The sequence below is a fragment of the Megalobrama amblycephala genome, unplaced genomic scaffold (genome assembly GCF_018812025.1).
Source record: "Megalobrama amblycephala isolate DHTTF-2021 unplaced genomic scaffold, ASM1881202v1 scaffold216, whole genome shotgun sequence".
In the NCBI taxonomy this organism is placed as follows: Eukaryota; Metazoa; Chordata; class Actinopteri; order Cypriniformes; family Xenocyprididae; genus Megalobrama; species Megalobrama amblycephala.
The window spans coordinates 274,273-289,723 of NW_025953338.1; the positions used below are offsets into that span (position 1 = coordinate 274,273).

Consider the following 15,451-nt stretch of genomic DNA (forward strand, 5'->3'; position numbering starts at 1 on the left):
CAGTCATCGATGGTCTGCGGTTGTGGGAAGAATCATCACACACAATCATGCCCCAAATCTTCAGTATTTATTGAGAAGTTTACACAATGTATACCTTCCAAGGAACAAAAACGACACCCAAAGATAAAACCATTAACGGAATTATTTCATAGTTGGAAATAACAAATATAGAATATAACCTTGCAAAAAGAAAAACAAGGTGACTAGAAATAAGAAGAAAATAAACATAAGGAGTTGTTTTTCATTTATGGAAAAATACAAAAGAGGCTATGTGACATTTCTTCACTCATGCATATTCTCTATGGTGACTGAACATAAAAGAAGTGAATGGTGACTTATATTACACTCAGGAAGAGAATAAAAGGGCTGTAAGAGGCCTCTAAATCTAACAGTTCATTTTAGTCATATTGTTCACAGGCATGTTCTTTTGTGTGTAAAAATATATTTTTTATTTTCCTCCTTTTCTCCTCACAGGACAACAGAATATCACAGAGAAACACACAGAAGAGCAAGGTACAGTCTTAACAGTCATATTCTCTTAAGGCTAGATCACACTGCATCAACTGATAGACCAACACCAATAGACATGAACGCCATGTTTTGAGAGTGTTATCCCTGTTAGTGTGGGTTTGTTTGTTTTCACCAACTAAACATGTTCATTTACAGTTTGTCAGGTTGTGGATTGTTTAAGCAGGAATGTGATCTGATGATTGAGCAGTGTCAGTGTTCAGTGTGAACTAGCCTTTTTAAAGTGTTTCAGAAGTGATTTAAACATGTCAGATGTATTTTGAATTAGGACATTAGCCCAGGGGCCTAATGTATAGAAAATCTCTGTGTTTTATCCTAAATGTCTGTGAACACACAAAACTTATAAAACTATGTTTTTCACAATTTTCACTTGATAAATCAGAGTTAGTGTAAGATTATTTATGACTTTTTAAATCTAAATGCTGTCATGCATTGGTTGGACAAGTCAGGCTGGGATCATTATTAATATTGAAACAAAGATTAACTGTGAGAGGTGATGTACTGTATCACCAGAACTAACCAGACAGCACCACTGACCCTTTTCAATAACCAAATACTCCAATCAACCACCGGATGTGACTGGCAATGACCATTGAAGATCTGAGCCCTTTGAGCTGTAATACTTTCAACAGTAATTTAATTACTATATGTTGAATGAATTCTGATCAGATCCTGCTGATGTGAAAGCTTTTTTTAAATTAAATATGTTTTATTTATTTACACAAATCTTTTATAACAGTGGATTTGAATCTGAAAAAATTCTTGGGATCTCACAAAACCAACATGAAGGAGGAAGCAGAGCGTGTATTTGAGGGCAAGAAAGAAAATGAAGCACATCTTAAGGATGTTTACACAGAACTCTTCATCACAGAGGGAGATATGAAAGATGTCAATCAGGAACATGAGATTATGAAGATTGATGATGTTTTCAAGAATAAAAAAAAACAGGACAAACCAATCGAATGCAATGATATATTTACATTACTAAGAGGAAAAAATGAGAAAAAGATTGTTCTGACCAAGGGAGTTGCTGGCATCGGAAAAACTGTCTCTGTGCACAAGTTCATCCTGGACTGGGCAGAAGGAAAAGCCAATGATTTTATTGACTGTGTATTCCTGCTTCCATTCCGAGACATTAACTTGATGACAAATGAAGATTTCAGTCTCCATGAGCTTCTGCTGGAATTTTATCCTGAACTGAAAGACCTGGAGAAATCAAAATTATATAAGGAATGCAAGATGGCATTTATATTTGATGGACTTGATGAGAGTCGCCTGCCTTTGAATTTTAACAGTAGATCATTGAATTCCACTGAGAAAAGATCATCTGTAGACGTGCTGTTCACAAGTCTGGTCAAAGGGATTCTGCTTCCATCAGCTCTCGTCTGGGTGACCTCACGACCAGCAGCAGCCAATCAGATCCCTCCTCGGTATGTGGGTTTGTTCACAGAGGTGCAAGGATTCACTGACCAACAGAAGGAAGAGTACTTTAGAAAGAGAATCACGGATGAGACTCAGGCCTCCAGAATCATCTCACACATTAAGACATCTCGTAGTCTCTACATTATGTGCCACATTCCTGTGTTCTGCTGGATCACGGCCACAGTACTTCAGGATATTCTCAAGAACAACACTGAGAACATCAGCACAACACTCACTGAAATGTACAGTCACTTCCTACTGATACAGACAGACATGAAGAGCCAGAAGTATGATGAACAAGAAGAAAGAGAATGTGCAAAGCTCTTACATTCAAATAAAGAAATGATTTTGAAGTTAGCCAAGCTAGCGTTTGAACAGCTGAAGAAGGATAACATTGTGTTCTATGAGGAAGATCTGGAAGAATGTGGTATTAACATGAGTAAAGACACGGAGTTCACAGGAATGATCGCAGAGATCTTTAAGAAGGAAGATGGATTTCGTGAAAAAAAGGTCTTCTGCTTTGTGCATCTGAGTGTTCAAGAGTTCCTTGCTGCAGTGCATGTGTTCCTCTGCTACCTGAACAAGAACATGCAGGAGCTTCAGTTTTTCTTTGAGAAGCCAAAAGAAAACATCACACTGCAGGAGCTACTAGAGAAGGCTGTTGATGAAGCCATTAAGAGTGAGAGAGGACATCTGGACCTGTTCCTGCGGTTTCTGCTGGGAATTTCACTGGAATCCAGTCAAAACCTGCTCAAAGGCCTGATCCCACACACTGAAGACACCACTGAGAGTATCAAACAAACAACTGAATATATTAAACAAGTACAAGACAAGAAGATCTCAGATGAAGCTTCAGTAAACCTGTTTTACTGCTTACTTGAGCTCAAGGATCATTCATTATATGAGGAAATCCAGAGATACATCAGCTCAGAAGAACATCCAGGAAGAGAACTCTCTTCTTCAATGTGCACAGTGCTGACCTACATACTGCTGATGTCAGAGAAGGTGCTGGATGAGTTCAACCCAAAGAGGTTCACCTCATCACAGATAGACTACAAGAGACTCGTTCCAGCTGTGAAATGCTGCAGAAAAGCCTTGTGAGTAATTTCACTGACCGCTGTTTAATTAAAGGGATAATTCACCCAAAAATGAAAATTTGATGTTTATCTGCTTACCCCCAGCGCATCCAAGATGTAGGTGACATTTTTTCTTCAGTCGAACACAAATGATGATTTTTAGCTGCAACCGCTGCCGTCTGTCAGTCGTATATCGCGCTCTGACAGCGGCAGTGATGTCTGACACTCATTGAAGTATATGCGTGAGACATCACTTCCGTTGTCAGAGCGCGATCAGACATCACTAAAGGAGTCATGAACGGAGTTTGACATAGTGGTGTTTTAGAGGTAAAAAATTATATAAATACTGTTCGGTTTCTCACACAAACCGATCGTTTCGTGTCTTAGGACATTAATGTGTCGTCACGAGCCGCAGGGTTTAATTTGGATTTGTCTAAGCAAGCTTTATTTACTCTTATAGATGAAGTTCCCATCTACTGCAATTATTTGACTGACAGACGGCAGCGGTTGCAGCTAAAAATCATCATTTGTGTTCGACTGAAGAAAAAATGTCACCTACATCTTGGATGCGCTGGGGGTAAGCAGATAAACATCAAATTTTCATTTTTGGGTGAACTATCCCTTTAAAGGTTTTGTTCTATCAATAAATAACTAAATGTAAAAATCCTGAATAATTAAATATCTGTCTGTCCTGATTAGGTACAATGTGTTATTGGAAAACACTGAACATCAGAAATTTATCTGGTTAAACGTTCTGTTTTGTCAGATTTGATGGCTGTGGTCTTGATGAAACATGCTGTGAAACACTATCTTCAGTTCTACAATCACCAAAATCCCATCTGAGAGAGTTGAACCTGAGCAGCAATCACCTGAAGGATTCAGGAGTGAAGTTGCTTTCTGATGGACTAAAGAGTGCAGAATGTAAACTGAACATACTGAGGTTTGACATTCACTCATTTTCTATATTCAAAATGTGAACAAATAGCTGTTTTCATAACTATGATAAGTACATATTTTCTCCTGTCTATATTGTTGTATGAAAGTATCAGTGGAGTTTTCTCCAAGCACACACGGCAGAAAACCTGATTTTGGTTTTTAGAAAAAGGCTCCTGTCTCAGACAGAATGCAATCTGAAATTCAGTTCTCTTTAGTGTTATATTTCACTCTTGAGGAATATTCATGTAAACATAGTCGGTTATGTCTTAAGTGACTTAAGTTACTTTTTTCAGCTTTAATAACAATCAGTTTATTTATAATTAATTCACTGAATTAATACACTTAATACGCTTTGGGCCACCATTGGCTTCCATAGTATTTTTTTTTCGTACTATGGAAGTCAGTGGTGGCCCAAAGCAGCCTGGTTACAAACAAATTTATACAGGTTTGGAACAACCTGAGGGTGAGTAAATGATGACAGAATTTTCATTTTTGGGTGAACTATACCTTTAATTTCTGTAATATTTCTTAAATAGATGTGAAATATAAAAGTGAAGCACAATTTCATTGTCAATTTCATGTTTCTTATATTTTATTTGTTCTACTGTTTATCATTTGCATTTTCCCATTCCCTTTCCTTGTGCATTTGATTATTACAGTAGCTTTATTTTCATTTCATCAGTCAAATCCTCTTGAACACCATGCTCCGAGGATCATATTACTTCCAGTTATTGCCTTATTTTAGTAGGACAGTTTCAGTGTGTTGATAACTTGAGAACCGCTGTGACCGGATCATTGAGATTTAATTGAGCTGAACCATATTAGTTGCATTCATGTACAATTTGCTGCAGTGTTGAGCACAAATGCACAGATGAGTTACAAACTTAACCCTCAACCCTTACATTTTAATGGCTAACATCTCATTACACTGAATTTAGCACAAACATGTAATTCAGATTATAAACCCTCCCTGATAATCACACTGATATCACTGTTTGTTTTGTTCTCTACACAGGCTATGTGGGTGCAATCTGACTGGTCAGTCCTGTGAAAGTTTGTCTTCAGCTCTACAGTCATCAAAGTCTGTCCTGAAAGAGCTGGACCTGAGTAACAGTGACCTGCAGGATTCTGGAGTGAAGCTTCTTACTGATGGACTGAAGAGTTCAAACTGTCAGCTGCAGATACTGAGGTATTTAAGAACATATAAGAGATAATTTACAGTAAGCCGGTCGTAGTGTTTGTTGATGATCTGACTAAATCTGCTCTCTTTCAGCCTTACTCACTGTAGACTCACTGTTCAGTCTTGTGAGAGTTTGTCATCAGTTCTACAATCCTCAAACTGTGTCCTGAGAGAACTGGACTTGAGTAACAATGACCTGCAGGATTCTGGAGTGAAGCTTCTTTCTGATGGACTGAAGAGAAACTGTAAGCTGGAGATTTTGAGGTAAATGGTTTTCCTTAAAAATAATTAACAAAATGCTACCATAATACAGATTTTCTCAGTCGATTTGATATATTTGTTTAAGCTCAGGTCACTGTTCTCCAAACAGTTAACATGGTGATCTGAACACTTTGTAATGAGTGAAATGTGAAGGCCTATTTGATAACCATACTTCAAATTTGTCCTCTGCAATTGAATCCATGAGGCCTCTCTCAAACAAATATCTATGTTAATTTTGTGGTAAATAAATCAAAATTCTTTTTATTATAATTAACACGACAATGTGCACAAAACTAAACTAGGCTAAATTCCTGTTTATTTTTATTTATTTTGATCCAACTATCATAGTTGTTTCAATGAAGCCCAGGTGCCACTTACAGGCCTATTATGTGAAGAACATGCAAAATGGTGATGTGAAAGGACTTTATTATATTACCATTTTTGATAATTATACATTATCAGCGTAACAGTGAAAACTAACACCATACTTCATAATGACATATCCCAAGGATAGCATGTACAGGGTGAAAAGCAACGCTCCTAGTAATGAACCTTGTGGTACTCTATACTGAACTTGTGATTGATATGACATCTCTTCGTTTACTACTACAAACTGATAACGGTCAGATAAGTATTATTTAAACCATGACAATGCAATTCCACTAATGCAACATAATTTTCGAGTCTATTCAAAAGAATGTTGTGGTCGATAGTGTCAAATGCGGCACTAAGATCTAGTAACACTAACAGAGATACAACCACGATCTGATGATAAGAGCAGTCTTTAATGAGAGCAGTCTCAGTACTATGGTACGGTCTAAATCCTGACTGGAAATCCTAACAGATACCATTTCTTTTTTTTTTTTAAAAGGAACATTGTTGTGAGGATACTCCCTTTTTTAGTATTTTTGAGAGAAAGGTTAGATTTGAGATCAGTCTGCAATTGACTAACTCTCTAACATATTTGTAATGTGGAGCCGGTTTTGCAGCCTTGGTTAAATGTAGTATACACAAGACTAGATAATGATCTGATATGTCATCGCTCTGCTGAAGAATTTCAGTGGCATCAACATCAATTCCGTGTGACAATATTAGATGTAAAGTATGATTATGACAATGAGTGGGTCCTGACACATGTTGTCTAACTCCAATAGAGTTTAGAATGTCTGTAAATGTAAATCCCATTGCATCATTTTCATTATCTACATAGATATTAAAATCACCATCAATTTATACTTTATCCGCAGCCAGTACTACCTCTGATAGACAATCAGCAAATTCTGTATTGTGCCCTGGTGGCCTGTATACAGTAGCCAGCACAAATATCAAATGGGGTTTATTAGGGGTGATTTCAATACCCCGCATTTTGAAAGCGGCTCCCTGATGAATGCAAATATCTCTCAATATGAAAGCTATTTTAGGCTGGGCAGTGTAGTTGTAACCATCTCTTAGCTCTGTATCAAAGAAAAATTGGTCTTATTTGCACTTTGAATATTGAGAGGGTGCGATTATGGTTTCAACTTGTAAAGTGTTACCATAAAAATGAATAACAGTTTTCTCTTAATCTTGTTAAGCACAAACAGTAAGGTTTCATTTGTTAACATTAGTTAATGCACTGTGAACTATCATGAACTAACAATGAATGACTATTTTTATTAACTAACATAAACAAACATTAATAAATACTGTAGCAAATATATTGCTCATTGTTAGTTGATGTTGGTTAATATGTTAATGTTAATAAATGAGACCTTATTGTAAAGTGTTACCATTTTTATTTTTTATTTCTATGATCAGTTTGTGGAAAGGAGTTCAGTTAGGAGGTCAAAAGTTGTAGAAGCTCATAAATCATGTACAGTAAGGTCTGAAGAGACTGAAATCATACAGAAGAGAAGTCAGTCAGTTGAGTTAGTGGCAAAACCTTTTATAGTACTTGAGTATTGTTGTCTTTTACTGCATATGATAATTCATACTCAGAAAGTAGAACTGAATGACATTCATCATAAGATGATTAGTTAAAACATTTCAAATACACCTGCAGAATATTTTTTCTAGTCATGTATTTCGTCATTGAGGATTTCTTAAAAATAGTGTGTAAAAATCTTGTCTTGTCTCGTCTCGTGAGATACCCGTCTCGTCACACCCCTAGGGTTTATAGATGTAATGAAAGAAACTGTTTATATAATTTCTACTTTCTACTATCAGTGCCACTTTAAAAGCCTCAGCTGATCCACCCAAAGACACTGTACACCATTGAGGCAATAGCGATAGAGCCTTGGGTGCTGAACTTTTTCTTCATAAATGCAATACATTTTGATTTATAGATTTGAATCTACAATGAGACGCCAAAGATAAATCTTTAACAAATAAGTATTGTCTGATTACCTGTGGCAATGGTTTTCATGAGTTCACACTTACAAATGATTGAATAGAGTTAAAATATATATATATATATATATATATATATATATATATATATATATATATATATATAATAAGCATATTTGGTGTACTGTCCAAGGGGATCGAAGGCTCCGAGCTTGGAATTTAGCCCAAACCCAAAGTTCTCCCCATATCCCCAGCCAAGAGTGAGGAGCAGGGTGGTGGAGGGATGCAGAAAACTGTTGAAGTAACTAAAGGCGAGTCGGCTCTCGTGTGTGTATAGTTTAATTAGTGACACTTAGCCTACATTTTAAAAACTTTATGGCAAAAATATGGCAAAATTTTATTTTGAATATGGCAACATTTTTATTTTATCTTCTGTCTTTCATTTTCGTTTTCTTTTTTTGTCTCAATATCTCTGGCACAGTCCTGTTTCCTTTTCTGCAAATACTCTGCTCTGTGTTGATGTTCTGCATCCCTACACTGCCTCTAAAGTTGGTGTCTTGGTGTCTCAGCTGCACTCAGTTACTTGACAAATATGGAATTAGATTTGTGCCAAATATTTTGACTGTAACTTTTCAATAAACTTATAAAAAATATTAATTAAATATTAATGAAAAAACTCTTTGAAATTGGAAAAAATAATTAACTGTGCCATACTGGTACAAATCCCTCATGTGGGCAGGGTTGACAGCAAGTTTTTGATTGACAGTGAGTTTTTGACCTGAAAGTGAACATCTCATTGTCATGTTTTAAAGTGTGTGTATGAGAATCTGCAAGCGCCTTCATATTTTTAGTAACAAAGTTAGAAATGTTGTTTTTAATTTTTTTTTTTTATTATTCTTTCTTTCACTATTACTTTCCATTTAAATGCAAGATATAATGTCCAATGTTTGGGGGAATATTTCTTTCTTCCTGATAATGCTAATTGAACACAAAATGATTTTTTATGAAATGACAGAGAGATCATTTAAATAAGACCACTGGTGTCCAGTGACAATTTTGAAATACTTTATTACTGTTCTTAAGTATATTTCTACTTTACTGGAGTATAAATGTTTCTATTGACTTCACTTTTGTTACTTTTGTGACTGAAGCTACAGAAAATAACAGCTACCACCCAAATGACTGTGTTAGTGACATCTGACTTATAATCTAATGTGATGTGGATTGTTGTTGTGTGTTTGTAGGTTGTCTGGGTGTATGGTGACAGAGGAAGGCTGTGGTTATGTGTCTTCAGCTCTGAGTTCAAACCCCTCACACCTGAGAGAGCTGGATCTGAGCTACAATCACCCAGGAGACTCAGGAGTGAAGCTGCTCAACCATCCAAACTACAGACTGAACAAACTCAAGTATGTTAAGCATGAAGAGTGAATAAATCTAATTAACATATATGTAATATAATAATAATAATAATACATAAAAATAAATTAGAGAATTGCATGGCAGTAAAGGAGCACAGTAAAATCCTCAGTGTTAAATTATCACTTGCTCTGTGTCTATATGAGTCCAGTCTACAGAGAGTAAAAGAGTAACACTAAAACAGTGTTGAAGCTAATAAGATAATTAAATGATTGAGTGAGGATTGAGAATTAGTGATGAACTCCTGCTGTTCACTGTAGATTCAAAGTAAAATCTGTTTCACATCGAAACAATGTTGATCTCCGACCAACATTGATCCAACATCTTTTTGCTCATCAAAGGTTACGTTCACACTGTCAGACCAAATCTGATTTTTACCCAGTTGAATCCAGTATCCAAGACTCTCTGCCAATCGGATCCCAGGACCACAACTAACTGTTGGATATAGTTGTATAGTGTTTATGTTAAATTTGTAAATTTAAATAACTAAAACTTTCAAATAGGACAATAAATTACAAACATTTGAAGCAGGAAAGTATTAAATGGTTAAAATATATAACATTAAAACTCTAAAGTAACATTGCTAATTCCAGTCGGCTACTCACTTGATTATTGAGGCGTCTCTGCTATTGTTCACCAGCTTTTCCACCATTAGGCCATGACTGGTAACCCCGAAGTTTTAGGGTTTGATTCTCAATACTATCAGGAAATTAGGTACCCTTGAGGCACCCTAGGCACCTAAAGGCCCCAATATACTTCAAATGAAATCAAAGAACAAACTGATGTGACGTCATTTCGAACAAAATCAGGCCAAAATGAAGTTCTTTTTGTGTACTTTTTGGAAGTTTGAAACGGCTTGCCAAAGCGAACATTCAGGAAAAGTTCGATCCAGCTGCAAAACACCTTCGTACTACCATTGGTCAGTGATGATAACGTAATAGGAGGTGTGCGCTGAGGCTCCACCTTCACTCGCGTGGGACGTGTCTTTGACTCATTTCGTGTGTTTGAGTTCATTGAGGTAAGAGCTCCGTGGGTGAAAACATTAACAAACTGGAAAGTCACTTTATAATACAAAATTAAGTTGTGCTTGAAAAACATTATTAGTGCCTCTTGATTTTAAGCAATCTACTGAATAAAGTGCTATATAAACATGATGTGACTGGAGTGCTAATCTGCAGAGCTCGTGCTAACATACCCATGTTATGATCAGACGCGTTTCTTATGCTCTATATAAAAAATGCTTGCTGTTTTCTCATTTTTGTTGAGTTTATTTTGTTACTGAGAAGAAAGTGCACAGCACATATTTACATATTAATCTAACCATCGCTTTCAGCAGTGTGGGCGGCGTCAGATGTTAGTTTACAGTATATCGCTGTTTACGCATTTCAAACTTTGTTTTACCCCTAACTGTAGAACGAAAAAGAACTTCATTTGAAGTATATCGGGGCCTTAACCCCCAATCAACAAAAATCCCCAAAAACATTTGAGTTTATTTTTTCCTTTCTGCAATTTACACCTAATGCCAGGTTCACATGTACTCCGTTCTGCAGTGTGTATGTGTTGCGTGTTGCAGTACGTATGTGTTTCAGAAGCAGCACGCACCATTGTGCTTTCACATATTACGCATTTACGGTGTGCTACTGATCTGCAGCTTCTGTCATGGACTTATTAATATTTAAACACAAAAATATAAACAACATAATATTTAATTGATTAATTAATTAAATTAATTCCACTTCAGCTTAGTGCAAAGCATGATGGGAAGTGAAAGTCCTGTTTGATTGGGTTAGTGACTGAAACATGTTATAAATGAAAACATCAAGTGAGATCTAGTAACCATTTCAAATCAATTTAACAGGAAGCAATCACATCTGAACCAGAAACAATGGTGTTAAATCAAAATAAATTGTTTAAATAAAGTGAACAGCACCCAAAAAAAAAAAAAAATTATATATTTAGATATATATATATATATATATATATATATATATATATATATAAGAAATACATGAGTCTTCTTTGAAGCACAACATTAATCTGAAGTTAAACCTCCTCCTGGTAGGTTTAATTTAAGCCTCAGTTTAGTCCTGGAGTAGCTCTAGTCTTCCTCCAGGAAATCAGCTTATTAAACTCTGGACTAGACTAAGTCTAGGACTATTTTAAACCATGACAGAGAAAGCAGATTTCTGTTATTCTGTCTTAAAAAACCATTTTATTCCTGGACTAGGCTTAATCTCTGTCCGGGAAACCGCCCCAAAATAACTTACCATCCACACCAATGGCTGATGACACGCCTCCCATGCCTTTCCTTTAGCATTTAAATCTTAGGCTATATAAAGAGTCCCACTGGTCATGCAGAACTTTGTGTTTCTATACTTCAGTAATCAACTGAGTGACATTTATTGTACAGCCTTGTTTCATGTAGTTCTCAGACACCAGCCTGTCACATGATTATCACTTTTTGGAGAGATGTAAGGCCCTCGCCTTGACATAATATAACAAACTGTGCAGTGCATTTCACATTAAAAAAACTTTTAATATAATTTTGACCACATTAGTTATTTTTGCTACTCATGGCAAGTGTTTTGCTTTTTTTTGCTTTACCCCAGGCTTAAAGTAAAAAGATGACTGTGAAAAACGGTAGTATAATTAATTGAATTAAATGCATTTATGATGAGGTTACTACATTTTCATGTCAATCCGTCTTCATTTTGACCACAAACAATGCACTGTCACTTTAATTCAGCGCGTGTAGTACAGCAAAAATAGACTCGTGCGTGAATGATCGCTGCACTGCTGCAGATGTAACGCTCCTGAAATGCATTGCTGGACCGCATCCAAGTGCTCTAACCTGTTAATATGGGCACCGGACAAATATGTGCCGCATACACACTGCAGACGGAGTATGTGTGAACCTGGTGGGAGTACAAACTACTACTGCCTGACGTTACCCCATACCAGGGTCATACATTAACTTTTCCATTAAGGGGCTGCTTGCAATTGATTTCCAGGGGCTTTCTTACCTTCATAAGGGCCAATTTTTATGATTACCTGTGTTGTGTTTTATGTTAAATACTTAAATTTAACCAATTACTTAGACTGTTAGCAATATAAATTCCTCATTGACAAAATACATCTTTACACTGCAAAGGTGGAACAGAAGCTGCATTTGAAGTAGCATTTAAATGTTTATTTACACAGACTGTTTAATGTTACTCATTAATTATAAAATTACAGGAACTCATTCCAGGGTCATTATTGTCAACTAAAGGGATAGTTCACTCAAACATGAAAATTATCCCATGATTTACTCATCCTTCAAACCATCCTAGGTGTATATTACTATCTTCTTTCAGACAAACACAATCGGAGTTATATTTAAAAAATAACCTGGCTCTTCTAAGCTTTATAATGGTCAGTGATGGGAATAATGGCGTTATAAATAAATTTTTACTTTTTTAGTAACGAGTAATCAAACAAATTACTTTTTCTCCTGTTACAGCGGCGTTACCATTACTGACACACAAAAAATGCCGCGTTACTATAATTGAGCTCACTGAAGCGGTAGGTTAGTAGGATCTCTCTCAGCATAGGACCTGCAAAGTGTTTTCTCTGCTGTGTGTTGGGGTTAGTCATACACAAATATAATTTTAAACTGGGGCCAGTTGCATAAACTTAGTCACTATATTAAGACTGTGTCTTAATAACTAGTTTGACCAACTTGCAGTTATCCAAGGGGTAGTCAATGTTATTTTTCCAATTCAAATTACACCAATCAACCTTTTTATGTAGCAGACTTTAAAAAATTAGGACCACTCTTGAAGAAAAACATTAGTGTCTTAACTTTTAAGACTAGTCTAAGTGGTTTATGCAACCGGGCCCTGATAATAATGTACGATGCTTTGTGTTTGTGTGCATTTACTGATTAAATGTGTTTTTACTGACACTATGATTCTGTTGCAGTGTGGATCATGGAGGAGAGTTCAGGATTAGAGCAGGACTGCACAAATGTATGTCTACACACACACACACACACACACACACACACACACACTCACTACACATTCATGGACCACACACACACACACACACACACACACACACACACATATAGGGTACAATGGGCTAAAGGCACGCCGTAAGAAAAAATGTGTTTTTCACTACTCTCAAAGTAGATGATTACAGGAAAAATATATATGTTTGTATTGAACATTGATGGAGCAGCAGATTTTGTGCGAAAATAAATCATAAAAGTGGTTAATTTTGTTTAAAATCTTATAAATGTATGAAGTGGTAAGGACACACATGGGGTAAAAGGCACACAGTATTCATGCAAATACTTTAGCTAAAATAATGTTTTTAGTAATGCGAAAGTAAATACTTGTTCAAAAGAATCACTTTAGCAAAGTTTGTACTATTTTCTGTTTATTTTGATAAACAGAAGAATTCATTTTTGTTCAATAAATATACTGTTATTAAAATAGTGTTAATAATGTTAATATAAAAATATATTTTGAAAATACAGAAACAAAATTACTCTAAAAAGTAAAGCATTGAATGAACATTGAAAACATTGAATGAGATCCCATAATATTAATATAGATTTATAGTAGTCAAGTCACCTTTATTTATATAGTGCTTTTTACAATGCAGACTGTGTCGAAGCAGATTAAATTAATGTAGTAACAATAAATTATATTGTATTATATGATTAATATAATAGTTTTTAAATATGACTGTTTCATTATAAATATGGGTATTATCTCTAAGATGGATACCCAATTTGATATATAATATTCGCCATCTCACTCCATGTCACAACAAATGAAAAAGTCAGCAAACTACTCATTATCATGTTAATTATGGTGCCTTTTACCCCAAATACCATACTTTTACATATTCACCCGTTATTGAAAAACTGTTGGTTGAATTACCTTGAACAAAACTGAAAATCATTAAGAAGACCTTTGTCTGAAAATACAAACATTAATTTAATCGATTCTCATTTGCTACTTAAATCAACAACATTTTAAAAAACATCAAATATTAGATCAAACTACATATATATATATATATATATATATATATATATATATATATATATATATATATATATATATATATATATATAAACATACGCACACACACATTTATAAATATTAGGGCTGTCAATAGATAAAAAAAAAAATTATTAATTGCGATGAACTGCACACTTATGGTGAAATTAATCATACACCATTTATCTTGTTTAATATGTCTATTTTGCCATCACTGCCTTTTTCCAGCAAAGCAAACCATCAGATTGAAGTGATTTTCACAAAACTGTATTTTTCAGCGTTTTTCAAGGTAAATTTAGTTGTCTTTCCAAAAAAAGGACACTTGCAGACTCCAAAAGGACACCAAATAACCAAATGACTTCATATTATTTATACATTTATGTGCTTCAAAGCACCATAAAAAATCACAGCAAAACACGTTTGTGAATTCACAGTGTATAGTGTGTGCAACAGCAAAGAGCTTCTTTACATTTTAGACAAGTAAAGGTGTGACACTGAACAGGATCACATGGAGATGCCAAAAAACCCTAAACCAACCTTGACCTGCATATTTACTAAAGTTCACAGCAACATGCACAGGACAAATCCACACATGATCCTATCACAGTAAAACACCAAGAGCAAGATGAAGGCGATGCTGAAACACTGCAGCCTTGTGCACTTATTCAGTTCAGCGCTTTGACAATATTGCTCCTGTTATCAGCTGCGATGCAAACTTGTTGCTCAGCTCTCAAACTCCAAGAAACATCTGCGATGATCTCCCCGGTGTGTTTATTCGGAGAGTAAGTTAACTGGTTTGCAGACAAGTGGATTTCAGCTCCAGCCATCAATAAAATGAATGGTGAGACTGATGTAGGGCTCCTATAGATCAGAAGTGTTATCTGAGAAAGCTTCTGTGACAGCTGTTCGTGAACTTTAAAATACAGTTTCAGGAGCGCATCCTGGCCAAAGTATTTATGGCAAGGCAAATTGTATTGGGGATCTGTTGTCTTTAGCAGTCGTCTGAAGCCAGGTGAATGTGAAACGTGACCGCCGGATTTCTTCCCACTATGTCTCACATATGGTTCACCGCAAGAGAATGAATCGACTGGCTTTATGTGTTTCGGGACGACAGGTCCACCAGATTGTTCGGCAGATGAAGAGTGCGAGGCTGTGATGATGGCTCAGAGTTTCATGCATTATTTTGATGGTATCAGCTATCTGAAAACCAAAACACTAGGGATGTAACAGTTCACTCAATTCACGAT

The 15,451-nt window shown here is 35.7% G+C and overlaps 1 protein-coding gene across 1 annotated transcript in view; it reads left to right on the forward strand.

Moving 5' to 3' along the window:
- LOC125260970 (NACHT, LRR and PYD domains-containing protein 12-like) overlaps positions 1–15,451 on the forward strand; it is a 76,179-nt gene that overhangs the window by 26,713 nt on the left and 34,015 nt on the right. The window contains exons 4-10 of the mRNA XM_048179515.1: positions 475–513; positions 1,268–3,047; positions 3,793–3,966; positions 4,978–5,151; positions 5,236–5,406; positions 8,976–9,137; positions 13,111–13,157. Coding sequence (XP_048035472.1) covers positions 475–513; positions 1,268–3,047; positions 3,793–3,966; positions 4,978–5,151; positions 5,236–5,406; positions 8,976–9,137; positions 13,111–13,157 — 2,547 coding nt within the window. The remainder of the gene's footprint in view (positions 1–474; positions 514–1,267; positions 3,048–3,792; positions 3,967–4,977; positions 5,152–5,235; positions 5,407–8,975; positions 9,138–13,110; positions 13,158–15,451) is intronic.